General features: G+C 51.9%; 1 protein-coding gene and 3 non-coding genes across 4 annotated transcripts; all 4 read left to right on the top strand.

Annotated features, from left to right (window-relative positions):
* The first annotated feature begins 8,490 nt into the window (after positions 1-8,490).
* Positions 8,491-14,837, top strand: RPS3 (ribosomal protein S3). The gene is made up of 7 exons (XM_075140361.1): positions 8,491-8,595; positions 9,462-9,592; positions 9,848-9,941; positions 11,121-11,215; positions 12,108-12,295; positions 13,590-13,786; positions 14,769-14,837. Exons 1-6 carry the CDS (start codon positions 8,566-8,568, stop codon positions 13,781-13,783), a joined length of 732 nt encoding a protein of 243 aa, XP_074996462.1. The 5' UTR covers positions 8,491-8,565; the 3' UTR covers positions 13,784-13,786; positions 14,769-14,837.
* On the top strand, positions 11,606-11,752 carry LOC142078103 (small nucleolar RNA SNORD15). The gene has a single exon (XR_012672114.1). It is a non-coding gene; the product is annotated as a small nucleolar RNA SNORD15 (small nucleolar RNA).
* On the top strand, positions 13,088-13,235 carry LOC142078102 (small nucleolar RNA SNORD15). Its single transcript, XR_012672113.1, has one exon. It is a non-coding gene; the product is annotated as a small nucleolar RNA SNORD15 (small nucleolar RNA).
* Positions 13,999-14,135, top strand: LOC142078104 (small nucleolar RNA SNORD15). Its single transcript, XR_012672115.1, has one exon. It is a non-coding gene; the product is annotated as a small nucleolar RNA SNORD15 (small nucleolar RNA).
* Positions 14,838-15,741: the final 904 nt, after the last annotated feature.

The raw sequence follows: 15,741 nt of genomic DNA, 5'->3' as shown, positions 1-15,741 counted from the left end.
TCCTCCTGGAGATTCACCCGCACGTTTCCAGAGCCGTATTTCACTGGACCACAGTTACTCATCCTTAGCGTAGACCTGAGCTGTTCCTGCCCCAGTTTCAATCCTGCTCTTGGATTCCTTTAGCCGGCTGCAGGGAAGGAGGCAGGGCTGGGGCAGCTGAATGCCGTCTCTGCCTGGAAATACGGCACCCTTTCCCCTCCCTGGGCTGCAGGATCGCGCCACCTTCCACTGCTGGACTTAGTCCCCTGTGTTCTTGCCAAGCCAAGAAACAGTAAATCCTCCCGCGTGTGAAATGTTTACAAAAGGCCTGTAAACGTGGCCCTGACTCCCGCTCCTCCCAGCCCTGTTTCCACTCCATCTCGCCCCACTCTGACGGCTTCCTCGGGCTGCTCCACGCGGGAAGGGGCTCGCTGGAGAAGGGCTTGGGCTCCCCGTAAGGCAACCAGCTCCACGGGGTCAGGACACATTTCTCAGGAACTTTTCCAGAGCTGCCAGAGAGTTGCGAGTAACTCGGTGAGGGGATTTTTAACAGACATGGCAATTCAACTCGAACGGTAGCAGCTGCTCCAACTGCAGCAATAAACTATAATACTCCGGCTCTTGCAATAAAACTCCCATCTGACTCAGACTTTACAAATGCTTTACAACTGGTGCTTGCAATTCATCATATCTCTACTTGAATTACTTTCCAGGACCGGTCTCCATTCATTTCATGCAAACTATCTCATCTTGTCCATCTCTACCCTGGGTTTTATTTTCCACAGCTACTTGCTGGGAAAATTCATTAACTCTGTGGTGCGTCTGATGAAATTGCTGGTTGTAGGGATGGTGATTTGGATGTTTTTCTTTTCTAGGCCTCCGGCTCCTGGACAAAAAGGTGGTGGGATAGAGGTTTAACTTGGAGCATTGACCTTGGTCTTATTTCTTGGTGTCACAGGAGGGCCTGGGAGCTTTGGATGGGGGTTAGACTCTCGGGAGTGTGGGACAGGCAGCCTGTCTCTCTGAGGATGGCGATGGCCCCATTTTGGGACTGCTCACAGGCTGTGTGGAGACAGCAGCATCCTGTGGACACGAGGTCGGGTAGGCACGTCAAGCTGTTGGGTCTCACGCCCTGTCCTGGCACCCAGCCCTCGTCCCGGCTGGGCAGAACTGACGGAGTTATGAGTTATGTATCTGAACAGATACTCATCCAAGTAGGTATTTCTGATTGCTCGTGCTCAAATTACTCTTTTTCAGGGGAACGGCTCCTTTCGCAATGAAACGCTTCATGAGGAGGTTCCTCGGCACCCTCCGTTAGGGAGGTGAAGAGAGCTTCTGCCCTTGGCTTCTTGTATACGTGATCCTGCCCCCCTCCTCTGGTCCCGGCAGCACTGGGCTGCCGTGATGCAGCTCCCAGCCCGCAGCAGGGCCTCAGCTTGGGCTGAGGTTTCTGCTCCGTTTCCCATAGCAGACATTCTCCCCTGGGACCACCCTATTACAGGAGAGCTTCCTCGCCGCTGAGAAATGTGGTCGGGAGCTGACTGGCGTAAGTGCATTTTTTTTTTTTCTTCCCATCCTTTAAATGATTTGGTTATTCCCGTAATAATGACCATCAGATTTCTTGCTGCTGGGGGCAGCTCTTTCCTTGCAGAGGCCATCTGGGTCCTCCACAGCTCCTCCTTGCTCTCGTTCCTCAGGCCTGCAGGTGACTGGGGTCTGGTGAGCCCCGTACTGGCCCTCAGTCCAGTGTAGCACGTCCAGGAGTGTCTGCCCTGGCAGCGCAGGGTTGTAGTTCACCGTCCTGCTGGGGAACAGCCGGCCCCGGGTCTGTTAGAGACCATCTATCGACCTCGGTCAATAAATTTATATCCAGATGGATCCTTCCGAGCAGCCACCCTTTATCACCAGCTCCATCCCTGCAGCTGCAAGCAGACAAGCTCAGCTGCTGTGAAAGGGGTGATTTTAGGGGCAGGAGTGCCATCCCTCCCACACCCCAAAAAGCTTTTGGGGGAAGGAGATACATCCTCAGAGCCAGAGCTTGGAAGAGAGTCCATAGCGAGGACTCACTCTTGAGGGGCTCTTTTGGGGTCTGCCGCGGGTGGAGACAAGGTCTCTTGCTGAGGCTGTCAAAATCCCCCCGTAGCATGGCCCCAAGGACTGTGCCACAGCTTGTTTTTGTAGGGAGAGAAATGGGAAGAAACGGGCTCCCAAGGCATATCCAGAGAGGGGCCTGTCCTGTCCTGGGCGGGGACCCAGCTCGTAACTGGACATCCCATAAGTTGTCTGAGCATGAAGGATCACAGGGCCGAGGTTTTACCTCGCCTCCCTCCCTCTCGCGAAATTCAGTTTGCATCTTGCTGTGTGAGCGCAGGTAAGAGGCCGGATCGGGCTGCGGCTGCCCCGTGGCGCTGTCTCAGCGCAGCGGGAAGGGGCAGGCCCTGTGCTTCTGCCCGTATCAATCTGTCCGGTGCGGTTTTGATGACCCAGTGGCTGTTCCCTGATGCTTTCTTCCTTTGCAGAACCAGCGCGGTCCTTGGGTGCCTGCAGGATCTCCCTGCAGCGCCAGCATTATTTTGCTGTGTGAAAGCAGCAGCAGCAGCAATGGGGACCTTTTCAGGCAGGACATTTGCTCCCAACGCCACCTTTCGCCATCGCCCGGGGAAAGCACGGTGTATCCCAAAATCCAGCATGCCTGTGAGCCGGGAAAGCCACCGGCTGTCCTGGCCCCTTCGCTGCGAAGGGCTGCCAGCCCCTCCTTGGATGCTCTGAACAGGAGCCAGGTTCCCGGGGAGAAAACGCGGGGATGCCGACTTAATTGAGCCTGTTCAATGGCCTTCGGCTGCCATAAACCATGTCGCTGTCTGGGCAATGAAAGGAGCTGGGGGGAGGCAGAACAGCTCCTGATTCCCGAACCTGCTTCAAGCCAGCTTCCCCTGCAGCGAGGAAACCTGCCGCTAACCCTCCGGCACCTGCAAGGGGCCCTCGGCGGGGGCACGGGGGGGTCCCTGGTGCCGCCAAATGCCATGTCCAGGGGTAACAGCCCTCCCGTGCATCCCCTGGTTTTGCTCCTGCCTGTGACTGCGAAAGGGAACCTGTTTTGCAAGTGCAAGAGGAGATCCAAGTGCTGCACGCCAGAGTGGGGGCTGCAGCGGGGTTTTAATGCCAGTTGGGGGCAGGCGGGATGTCAAGGGTGCCCATCCTGCGCCTGGGAGCCAGGCGGAGGGTCACGACTGGAGCCGTAGCCGCTGGCTGCATCGTTGTGGCAGCCTACGGGGACTAACCCCAGGTCCTCGGCAGTGGAGCGAGGCCACAGAGCTGGGATCGCTGGTGCCTTCCCGTTTATCCCGCGGGATGGGGGAGCCCCGAGGCCAGCCAGGGATAATGCCCTGGGGATGCAGCTGGGGACCTTTTGCTTTTGCTGCCGCAATCCCAAAGGTTCTTCCATCCACCCGGGGCCCTGGGGACAAAGGGAGCTCCTTTCCCCGCGGTGAGGCAGCCCCTGCCCTCTCGTGGCTGGCTCCACGCAACAGTGGCGGGGACACGGGGGACAGCAGGGCTGCGGTCCCCGAGGACGGCCACCCCTTCCCCTGCTCCCTCCGGCCCCAGAAACGCGAGCGACAGCTGCTCCCGTTGTGGGGTTTACGGATAGTCCTGGGCCTGATGCAGATCCAAGCCACCGACTGGCCTCGCTGGGGCTGGGAAGCCACCAGGGCCCTTTGATTTGCTGGACCAGATTTGAGCTCTCCAGGGTGAGGGATGCGGGCACGTCACAACTTTTTTGGGATGCTGCCAGCCTCCATTTCAGCAGGGATGGAGGGGAGGTGAATCCACCCCCTTTTGGCTGCAAACAGCATCTCGGAGCATCACCACGTATCTCTGGGAGCTGCGCTGGCGGGCTTGGGCTGCAGACGGGGATGGCTGGAGCTGAGGGAGGAATCCACATTGCTATTTGTGGAAGGGACTGAAATGTTCCCGGCTGTGAAGGCCACGGCTCGGAGCCCGCTGGCTTAGCCGGGCCACGTCTGGGGGGAGAGGGGACATTCCCTTGCTGCCTAATGCCACTGAGGCCCCTGGTCTGTACCAGGGTGCAGCTTGACCCTGGCTCCGGTTGTCAATGCTGACCCTGAAATGCTGACACAACACATAGTTTCTCCTTAATAGGGCATGGAAAAGGCAATGCACGTCAGGGCCGGGCTTTTTGCTAATGTTGTGCCTTTCCCTGTCTTTATATGATCCAGAAATACATTGGTTGAGCCCCTCCTGGGTAAACTCAGCCTAAAAAAAAAGATGATCTTGGGCAGATACTTCCTGCTCTGGAAGTATTGTAGTCCCAAGCTGGAAACCAACAGAGTGGGTTTTGTGCAGGTTAGGAGGGTCTTTCCTTAAAAATTGTTTGAGACCCTGGTTAATAGGGTCTTGGGCTCGGATCTCTGCACTGAGACATCCTCAGCTCCTGGCCACTTCTCCAAAGCCAGTGCCTGATGGTCTGATGTTACCCTGGGCTGAGGACCTCAAATGCAGATGTCCCCTCAACTTGGCACGGTGCTGGGACCGCGGGCTCCCCAAGTGCCACCCCGAACCTGACCACCTTCATGGTCTTTTGAGCAAGATGTTCCCCACTCGCCTGCCGCAATGTGCTGCCCTCTCCTTGGTGCTCACAGGCTGCTGTAGAGCTGGGCTAGAGCAGGGAAATGAGCAGGGCTTTAAATAACCTCCTCCAAAATATATGTGTGTTTGTGTTGGATCGTTTCTGGGAGCTGGTTGACAGCCGGGCTCCAGAAACAGCGGGATAGGCCAGGGAGGAGGGGAGGAAGGGGCAGGGGTGAGGGAGGAAAGAAGGGAGCTCCTCTAAGCCTCTTTGCTGCCAGGGAAAATGCGATACTGCACCATGCTGGAAGAAAAAAGGAAAGCTTTCCTCGGAGCTGAGGTTTCTCCTGCTCATCTCGTGTCTCAGCGATGGGCTGGGGAAAGGTCACATCTGCACTTATGCCTGTTTGCATCCAGTGCAGAAATGCTGTGTTGGTCAGTCAGTCCCATGGTCCATCCAGATGGATTAGGGATGTTCGAGGTACATCCCTGGCCCGTTGGCTTTAGTATCTCCTCATAAGGTGGCTTCCCCGTCCCCTTTTCCTACCTGCTTGAAATCGTGGGCATCCTCCTGAACTCCCCTGCAGCTCTGCCACAGCTCCGTGCAGCCCAACGGCCCCAGCTCCTCCGGAGGATGCGGCTCAGTGTGTCCCTCTGAGGGGTCAGTTCAGAAAGCACGGTGCGGAGCAACCTGCAGGCTTAGATGGGGGGGACAGAAATTAGGGTGCCTTACACCCAGGCCAATCTGTTGCAGATATAAGCTTGGATGAAGTTTCGGTGGCGATTTATACAGCGCTAGGAGAGACCAACACCTCTTCTGCCATCTGGACGTGAGCTGGCTTTGTCTCATTGTGTCCAGGGATGTGGATGGAGAAGAGCACCAGGAGCTCACAGAGTGCCTAAGCAGGTATTTCTGTCCACGCTAGGTCAGCCCAGACTGAGCCCTGGGCCCTCAGTGCCCCTCAAATCCACCCGTGGTCAACCTGGCTTCAGCCTGGCCACAGCCTCTGTCCTGGGGGAGAGATCAGGAAGAGATCGATGGAGCTGTGGCTCCTAATTTTGGCCAAGAGGAAGTCCCCGCTGAGAGCAGCATTGCTGGGGTCCATGGACAGTAACTGGCACTTGAGGAGCAGTGAGATGAAAAGAGAGAGGAGACCTCTCTCCTCAGAGAGACCACTGAGGTCAGCGTGTTTTGGCAGCCCGAGAGCGAGGGAAGAGCAGAGGATAGTGGGCACAACTGGAACAGGAAAGGGGGACGGGGGTGAGGGACAAGCGTGTCCTGCTGTGTCCCTTCTCTCTGGAGAGATCATAGCTCCCTGAAGAGGGTGGGGAGAGAGGTCGAAGGGTGGAGGGTGAGGACAGGCCCAGAGAGTGGGGAAGGAGTTGGCTGAGGGCAAGGCGTGATGGTTGGACACACCAAGAGTGAGAGAAAGGTGTTTGGTGACAAGAAGAGGGGACACAAGTCCCTCACCGGCAGCTGTCCTTGCAAAGTGGATCGTGGGCTGCTCCGGACAGGCTCTGTCTCGCTGATGTCTCCGTCATCCCTCAAATCCTGGAGAAATGAATCCCTGGGGAAGAGGGAGGAGGGAGGTGAGCAGAGACACGAAGCTTTTCCCACTCTGGAAACCGTCTCCACTGACATCTAGTGGCAAAATAGTCCTTTCCCTGGCAGAGAGGAGAGCTGGCTCCTCCAGGCACTGCTGCCTCCACTCTGCTCCCCACGGGCGATGCTGGGGTGGGTGTTTGAAGCCAGCGCTGTACTGGTCATACTGGTATTCCCTGCATGGTTTGCCTGGCTATGTCTCAATGAGGCAGCAAAGCAGTGCCGAAAAACATGGGCCTCAAAACACCATCGTTGGTGCAGTGACACTGTTAACGGGGCCCTGGCGGGGTTTGGCCCAGGAGTTAGCACGGGACAAACCTCAGCAGGGGTCTGGATGCGGCCACCCTGTTTGGGAGAGAGTTTAAACAGCTGGAGGAGGGTTGGGCCATGTCAGACACCCTCATTCACCCTTTCCCAGGCGGCAAAGGTCCCACTCCGCTCGCCGTCCTCCCTTCGAAGGTCGGTACCAGCAGAGGTGCCTTCTCCACCTCGCTGTTCTCAGAGCGATGCTGATTGTTGCCCGGCATGCATCTTTGCTCATCGACTCTGCATGACCCGAGCAGCCCAGCCCGAAAATGGAGGCAGTGTGGGAGGTGGCTGCCCATGGCAATGCCTCTTGGTGGGGACAGGGGGGCCATCAACTGTCTAATTTCGAACTACCACTGGCCCTAACCTGCAATCCGCTAGTCAGCTACCTACAAACAAGAGAACAGCCACGCTGACTCAGAAGAAATCTAGTCCAGAGTTTCCTTCTGTAGCCAAAAGCCCAAAGAAAACTGAAAATAGGACGACCTGTTTGCAGCGAACACCCCGCTCCCACTGCCTTCGTCTGCTCCTCGTGGGAGGACAGCGAACAGTCAGACCCTGCACATCCTCTGGAAGCTTGTGTGGGTTGGTAGATCTCGACCACATTTTATCTTTCCCAGGTTGAGTCCCAACCTGCACAGCTTACTTCTCGCAGAGGTGCTCCCAGACCTATAAGCATCCCTGCTCTGACCCTCTCCCAGGTCTCCTCTATCCTTTTGGAGACAGAGGATCAGATGTACCCAGTGGGCACACCACGGAATTATTTACATGAAATAATGGTCTCCCCTTTCTTCTTTTTTTTGATAATTCTAACATTTAATTTTTTCTTTTGTTACGCAGACCCCTGCAGTATCCATGTCAGGAGCAGAGCAGTGCAATGCACCTGCCTCCGCCCATGGCCGCTCAGTTTCTGTAAAGCCTCTGGCAAAGCTTTCTAAGAGAAGCCTTAGAGAAAGCCAAGCAACTCATTTCAACCTTTTTGCCCTTACCCCCCTATCTTCTGGCTCCCTTCTGGGAGATTTGCAAGGCAGGACTTCCCCTTGCTGACTCTTCCCAAATAGACCGTATTTACCCACTAGTGCACGGGTATTTTCTTGTATCAATTTTACCCATTATTATTACTTCTAATTGAAACGGCACAACCAAACCCCTGTAATCCCCTACAATCCCTAAACCGTTTCAAAAACAATTGCCACTTTCCCCATCTTTGGCCATCACGGAAGTTTCAAGTGAGAAATCCTGCTGTTACTAATTCAACCCAGTGCCCAGGCTACAGAGGTGACGATACCGTCGTAGGAGGAAGAAAAACCCCGCCGAAGAAAAACCCCGCCAAAACTGTCCTATTTACTGAACCATTTGTCTGGCAGCAAGGCGTAGGGACCACAGCCCTGTTGCTCCAGCTCCTGCACACGTACAGTAGGAAAGACCTGCAGTAGCTTTAAGTTTACCGTTAGCTATCATCCATATTTACAGTTAACTACAAATCGTTAATAGCTATCATTAAAATCTACATAAAACAGCAAGTTACTGGATAACAGTACAGCATCTGGTAGCAAAGACTCCTGATGTTTCCCTGGAAATAACCAAAAATAGCCTGTCTGTGATTTTCACACCTTTTTCCTGATGGGTGTTTCCTTCATCTGTGACTGCCTGAAGAAAAGGTTAAAACGACAGAAGCAGCCTGTTAGGAGAGGGGCTCTGCTGCTCCCCTCACCTTCCCCTGGCCCTCGAGCCGGGGGCAGCCGGCCGCAGTGCCGTGAGGGGAGGGCCTCTTTACCACAAAAGCGGGCCTCCAGCTAGAAAATCGGGGTGAATTATCATGCTGCTAACTCCCGTGCCCGCTTATACCGGTTTTATAGCCGTTTTAATGCCGACTGCGGGCTGGCAGGGCTGAAAAACCCAATGACAGCGGCAGGGTTAAGCCTCCCCAACATGGCGGCGCGCCAGCGCACCGGGAAGACTACATTTCCCATCGGTCCCCGTCCGCCAGCCCACGTGATCTCGCCGGCCCAATGGGGAGCGGCGGAAGGGAGATATAGCCCTCCCTCTAGGGCCCGCTCCCTCCTTTCCGCCGGGCGGCGCGGCTCAAGATGGCGGTGCAGATCTCCAAGAAGCGCAAGGTGAGGGCGGCGGCCCGGCTCGCCGTGGCCGTGAGGTTCCTCCATATCGGCGGGGACGCGCCGGGGGCGGCCCCGGGCCTCGCCGGGGCGGGGCGGCGTCGAGGGGATGGCGGCGGATGCGGGAGGATGGCGGCGGATGCGGCTCGGCGGCCCGGCGGGGAACATGGCGGAGGGAGGCCGGGGTGAGGGAGGGCGCGGGGGGCCCTGCGCGGGCCCCGGGGCGGGATGGAGGGAGCCATGATTCCCCCTGCGTGGGGTTTGCACAGGGCTCTGGGCTTGTGTGCGCAGGAGAGGCAGGCCGGGGTTGTGCTGAGGGGCGCGGAGCAGTGTTGGAAGCTGATGAACTTGCTTAGTTTTTCTTTTTTTTTAGTGGAAGGAGTTTGGGTTTAGTGACTCCCTGCTTCTGTGGGTCTGAGGGGGAGGGTGCAGGGCTTTGCCTGCCTCGGAGAGGGAGGAAGGCAGGCTAGGGGCCTGTGCGCTGTCAGGGTGGAAGTGGGAGCCCTAGCAGCAGGCGCCTGTGGGGCTGGTAAAGGGATGTGAACCCTTCTAATTATTTTATGTAAATTTACACTGAATCAAAGTACTACCGCAAGACATAGCAGCGAGCTATGATTTCAGTCTTCAGCATGAAAGGTGGCTGTAGCCAGATGTGGATCAGGCAGTGGTGTAGGCTCCTGCTAGAGGCGAATGGTCTCTGGGAACTTCAGGGGAGATGCTTTTATTTCTCTCCACAGCTTCGTGGGGGGAGAGAGTGCCAGTCTGCAGGATGGTCCCAGGGATGAACTGCACCTAAACTCAGAATGTGAAAATCTTGTGTTCAGGCTGAGCTCTTGAAGAGAGCTTGACTTGGTCTGTTTGTTTTTTAGTTTGTCGCCGACGGTATCTTCAAAGCTGAGCTGAATGAGTTTCTGACTCGTGAACTGGCTGAAGATGGGTACTCCGGAGTAGAAGTCCGGGTCACTCCAACCAGGACTGAGATTATCATACTTGCCACCAGGTAACTGAGATGCTGCTGTTGGCTCACAGGTGCTGTGCAAGGCTGTAAGGGATGCTGCTGCAGGCTGAAGCTTAAACTGGTAAATATTATTACGGGAAGCTACTTGGGAAAGAGATCCTGAAGAGATCTTTAGTGATACAGCAGTGTTGCAACCCCTGAACTAAGTTAGATGCTCAGTCTAGAAGCTCTTTGGGATGGTTAAAGGCTCAGACCTGGAGGCACTTTTCTCAGTCATACTGTACTTTTTTTTTCCAGAACTCAGAATGTTCTGGGTGAGAAGGGGCGCCGCATCCGGGAGCTGACGGCTGTCGTGCAGAAGAGGTTTGGATTCCCTGAGGGAAGCGTTGAGGTAAAACTGTCTTGGTTAAAACAGTAGTAAGTGGGTTGTGCAGTTAGCTTTGTGCACTGTCTGGATGGTGTCAGCTGAAAGCTGTCTCACAAAACACTCGTGCACTGAAATACAAAACGCTTTGCTCTTTGTGGTATTTTGAGTGCTGTCACTTCGGCTGGTTTTCTCTGATTTCCCAACAAGGAGGATGCAGATAAAACTTTTTAAACTTACCTGTAAATATTTTATAGAGAATGTTGCTATCTCAATATTGAGATGAGACGCTAGTCTAACAGCATAATGTTTGGTATTCATGTGTTACCCTTGAACTCATAATGCTTCTGTCCTTATAAAGAAACTGTTTCGGTGCAGAAGGATCTTTGAGATTTTTGAGTATGATACTGTAATGAAATAGGCAGTAAAGTGACAAACCAGTAATTTCCCATCTTTTAATGTTTGAAATCTGGTGCCCTTACTAGTACTTTCCTTTAAAACAAATTAGGGGCGGGGGAATGTGTGGCTGTGGTGGTGCTCACATTTATTCCTGCTTGGCCAGTGTTGCTAGATCACATTATGCAGTGAAGATTGCTGATTACAGCCAGCAAATGCTTAAACATACTGAATGGCACAAACCCTCACAGAGCACATCGTGATTTGTCAGCTCTAGGAATATCGTGTGCATGATTTTGAATGTCTGCTTCTTCTGAAGTATCAGACTTTGGTCTCTTGGAGGTGTTAGATTTAATACACCTCACCCTCCCAGCTTTCAAAAATCAAACCTTTTCTTAGGTTTGATTTTAATACTTAAGCAGACTTACGTAACTGATGTGTTGTAAAAACCGTGTCTCAAGCGAAGTTCTTGTGATTGTCTGGATACCTCTCTCCAGTGATTCCTAATGTTTTGGGACTGTTTGAAGCAGCAGCTCTTTGAGACTGCCCATGGATGTTTTAATAGTGTCCTGACTTTCAGTGGAGTGTCATCGGTGTGTCTCAGCTCTGCCAGGAGTAGGAGACAGGCACCAAAAGAGTTAAGGGCGTGTAGTGTCTGAGGATAAAGCTTCTGCATGTAAATGTGGAGGGACTAACTGAACTGGGTGTAGAGGATGTGGCATAGAGTAGTGTGAAGCTCGTGTGTTCTGTTAAATTAAAAGTATTTTGAAACACAGCCCTGTTCCTGAGTTTACTTCTTTTCCTTTGTAGCTCTATGCCGAGAAGGTGGCCACGAGAGGTCTGTGCGCAATTGCTCAGGCAGAGTCCCTGCGGTACAAGCTTCTGGGAGGTTTAGCAGTGCGTCGGTGAGTAGAGCAAGTTGAATGTGATGGCACAGTGAGGAAGTGTGGGATTTAAATGCTGTTTCAAAAAAATTCCTTGCCAACTTGTCTTTAGTTTGAAAATTTAACCTAGTAATGCTGCGCTGGGAGAGGGCAGTTCATATTTTTGATAATTCTACCGTATAGAAACTTTTTGTTTAGTATACAGTTACTTTTGATAGTAATTGCTAAGATAATGTATTTCAGACATAAAAGTTGAAGTCTTAGAGTAGATGGAGTTACAGGTTGTCTGACTGGTGTGCATAAAGCTTGCATTTATTTCTTTGGGAATAAATGGGTGGAGGAGTGAAACACAATTTCAAGCCTTCTGGCTGAACTGTAGTTCAGGTGACGGTGGCCTTGCTTCCCAGATCCCTTCGGTGATGATAAGATGACGAGTCAGAAGCGGGTGGCTCTTGTTGCAGTACCTCTGCAGTGTCATGTTCTGTGATGCTGCGTGTGGTTCTTCAGCAGGAGCATCCTGTCATCACTGAATGATTTAGAGGCATTTGTCTGAGAAGGGATGGGGAGCTGCACTCCTGACGGGGGTGTGTTGGCCACCTTCAGCTGTGGAGCTGCTTTTGTGTTACAAAGAATGTGTGCTTGTCACTGTTTCCACAATCTCACAAGGACCATAAATCACAAGAGTTTTGTTAGGCTGGGTTTGAGAGTGCTAAAACTGTGTGAAAATTTTCGCTGTTTTGCGTAGCACTGACAGAGCTTTGGTTGCACGGGTGTGCATTGGGAAGGCTTTTTACAAACAAAAGTTGAAGTGTGTTTGCCTGTGCTTGAAACTGGGGTAAAATGCCTCCACGGAGCCATGTGGATTTGGCAGAGTGGGAGTAACGCTGTGGCTGTTACTGCTCCCTCCCTGCAGAGCCTGCTATGGTGTCCTCCGCTTCATCATGGAGAGCGGTGCCAAGGGTTGTGAGGTGGTTGTGTCTGGCAAACTCAGAGGTCAGCGTGCCAAGTCCATGAAGTTTGTGGATGGCTTGATGATCCACAGTGGAGACCCGGTGAATTACTACGTCGACACAGCCGTGCGTCACGTCCTTCTCCGGCAGGGTGAGTGGCTGGGATGCAGATCCCTTTGCAGGTCTGTTGGTTCCTTCTCTCAGTGCTTCAGAGCTAGAAGGTCTCAACCCCTGGCATCCCGTGCCTGCAGGTTGGAGGCTTCCCTCTGTCACCTGTGGGGTGATAACTTGCGTGATTTTGATCCACCACTCGTCTTGCAGAGTGGTTCAATTGTGCTACCACTAGTTGTTCTGACTCTGAAAGTCTGTTGTTTTCTTGGGCTTTTGCAACTAAGCTCTCACTGTGGACTTTGCACATTACATCTGAAGTAGAACTTTATTTGCATTTGTGTTACGTGAATGGGAAATGGAGAAGGGGCCTTCAGCAGACAACAGAATTTTGTGTAGTCATCCCAGGTCATCCACTTTTCTAGTGGCGGGGATGAAACGTTTCCAGTTGAGAATGTGGCTTTAGATTTTCCAGATACTCTCACTTGTGTCCTGTGGCCTCTGAGGTTGATAGCAGAACAACTTACAAATGAAATGCATATTGACTGAGTTTAAGAGCTGTTGGCAGTTTGGATTCTGGCTTTCTTGGCTCCTAGGGGTAGGCAGACAGAACAGGGGTGCTACAAGACCCACGAAAAAGCAAGTGTCAGACAACTTTCCCCCATTGCTGTGCTCTGTCAGGTCTTCCCAGCTAAACCAGCCAAGCCTGCTTACACTTGTCCTTCCCCCTGGTAAAACACAGGTGACTTTTGCATCTTAATTGGCTTTGGGTTACTTAATTGCAGAACACCTGATGTAGGGGTACTAGCATAGACAAAGCTATTCTCTACCTTCCCTTCGGTGATGACACGATGACGAGTCAGAAGGGATGTCCTTGTGTCATTGCAGCCTGTTCAGTGCCATGTTCTGTGGTGCTGTGCTAAGGCTGCCTTGGGCAGGGTGTCCTATTCATTGGATGATTTAGAGGCATTTGTCTGAGAAGGGATGCAAAAAACCAGTGCAATTTCTTTAGAAAGAGAGCTGAGTTATCCTGGGAAAGACAGGGTTTAAAAACCATGGCACGACTTAATGATATAGCAGATATTCATCACAGTCCCAGGCTTCAGTTAGCAAAGGCAATGAATTGCATAAAGGTAAACACGCTGATGTAAATTCACAGTAACTAGATTTTTAAGTTATAGCACGTTTATGTTATCAGGTTGCATCTTCAGTGTTGTCAGGAGATCTTTTTGATGCAGATAGCATATTTTGTAACCTTGGGGCTTGTCACTACTGACTGTGTGCTTGCTATTTTGTGTTGAGTGAACATGTCTGTGTTGTCCTGTCACTCTTTACAGGAGTACTGGGGATCAAAGTAAAGATTATGTTGCCCTGGGACCCAAGTGGAAAGATTGGCCCCAAAAAGCCTCTGCCAGACCATGTCAGCATTGTGGAACCCAAAGAAGAGATCTTGCCCACCACCCCCATTTCAGAGCAGAAAGGTGGCAAACCAGAACAGCCAGCCATGCCTCAGCCGGTTCCCACTGCCTGAGGGGTAAGTGCCTGCGAGTGGTGGGAGGTAGCTTTGGTGAGGATCCGTGTGGAAAAGGTGTCATGTCGCCAGAAAAGCTGTCAGGTAGCTGGGATACCGAGAAAAAAAGCTGCTCCGCTGTACCAGGTGCAGTGATCAGCTGGGTTGGGTTTAGGGTGTTGCCCTGGATGAAGAGGGCTTGGTTTAAGGCATGCTGCAGACCAGCTAAGCACGCCCTTCAGTGAAGATGAGATGACGAGTCTGAAAGGGAATATCCTTGTCCAAGTGCCCTGTTTCGTGTTGTGTTCTGCAGCATGGATTTGGGGATCTTGGGTCACAATTTGAGTGACTTAGAGGCATTTGTCTGAGAAGGGTTCAGTGCCTTGGACGTTTTCACGTTGTACCACCTGCTACCAGTGTGCGGTTGACAGCACAGAGTATATATTCCTCATGCAGTAAATATACTGGGATCCAGTTTGGGATAGACTCAGAAGCCGATAATGTTGAGCACAATGTGTAGACTAAGTTTCATAAGTAAATAATCAAGGTTTGAAATCCTGTCTCCCTGAACGAGTAGCTTCTAAGACAGAAATTGATAGCTTGAAATTGTTTGAGACCTGCTCTGGGTTGTCCCGAGTGAAAATGTGCAACTTGCTGCTTTTAAAAGTTTGCTCGCTTTCTCTGATCAGTGCAGCAGGAGGCACAGGGCCTACGGCCTCCTCCGGAAGACTTCTTAGCTGCTAGTGAAAGCCAGGCTGCGTTGTTCTCTGACTGAAGCGGGCCTTGCGTGAACAGGGAGAGAGTTCAGGGAGTTTGCAGGGCCACAGTGAAACAAGGGAATCTGACTAGCAAGATCTGCTAATCGTTGGCTAAAATGCAAGAAGTGAGAGATGCTGTTTAATTTGAATTCTTGGAGCCCGTTTGTTTGTTCAGTGTTTTGGGTAGGAGAATGGTTATGGGAAATGGTTTGCCACCATCTCACTCAGTATTTTGTTTTTTGTTGTAGGGTTTGTAACATCTGCAACCAGAAGCTTGACTGTGCTGAAAACATCTCTTAATAAAATCACAAAAGACACTGTTTGTGGAGGTGCTTTTTTTTTTGCAAGATGTATTCCAGGAAAGCCTTGCTCCCACCTTTGGTATGGAAGGAATTCCGTTGCATTTCTTCCAGCTTGTGGAAGTGGAAGCTTCTTTCAGCTTGGAGTGAACTTACCAGATCCTGATCTATACAAAGTGGGGACAAAATGCTGATTTCCAGGTAGAGCTGGAGCAGCAATCCGGTGTTTCGAGGGTCATGAACAACACCCTGTGAACTGGAGTAGTACTGGTAACTCTTCAGTTACATACCAGTCCCTTTCTCCCAGGTTTCCAGAAGGGGGAGCTTTTTTAGCAATGTCCGAAGCAGTTGCGGTAGTTTATACCTTTCTGGCTTCAACTGAAGTATTACTGTATTCTACTAAATGCTTCTTTCACCTCTGTACATCCATTTCCCTTGTCACTGAAAAGACATTCACTATGTGACTTTCAGGGCTATAGACTGTATAGGAACATTATAGCTCCTGCTAGGGTCAGGTAAGCTTAGCTGTGGAGATGTGGGGTGAGACAAACTTCTGAGGAGGTATTTACACATTAGTTGGGGGCGGGGGGAAGTGTACACTCTGGATTTCAAACCTTCTGTCCTAAGCTTTGAGATATATTTAAGCGATTGGGGAAAAAACTTGTTCTCCTTTGAGGCTTGAGTAGACAGTCTATTAATTTGTCACTGAATTAATAACTGGTTCTAATGAGCTGTAGGATAATGCAGGTAGATCCTGAAGTCGATAATAGATGACAAGGCTACTTATGCTATTGAAATGTGTAGTCTGTAGGCAGGGATGTGTTTTCACTTCCGTTCCATTGCTGTATGAATTACTTCTGATGCTGTTCTTGTCTGCTGCGGTCAAGCTAAAGCCCTGTGGCTGAAGCAGTGAGACTGAGCA

Source organism: Calonectris borealis, chromosome 1 (assembly GCF_964195595.1).
Source record: "Calonectris borealis chromosome 1, bCalBor7.hap1.2, whole genome shotgun sequence".
Lineage (NCBI taxonomy): Eukaryota > Metazoa > Chordata > Aves > Procellariiformes > Procellariidae > Calonectris > Calonectris borealis.
Note: the sequence above shows the minus strand (reverse complement) of the source record. Positions and strands in the feature narration are given on the sequence as shown.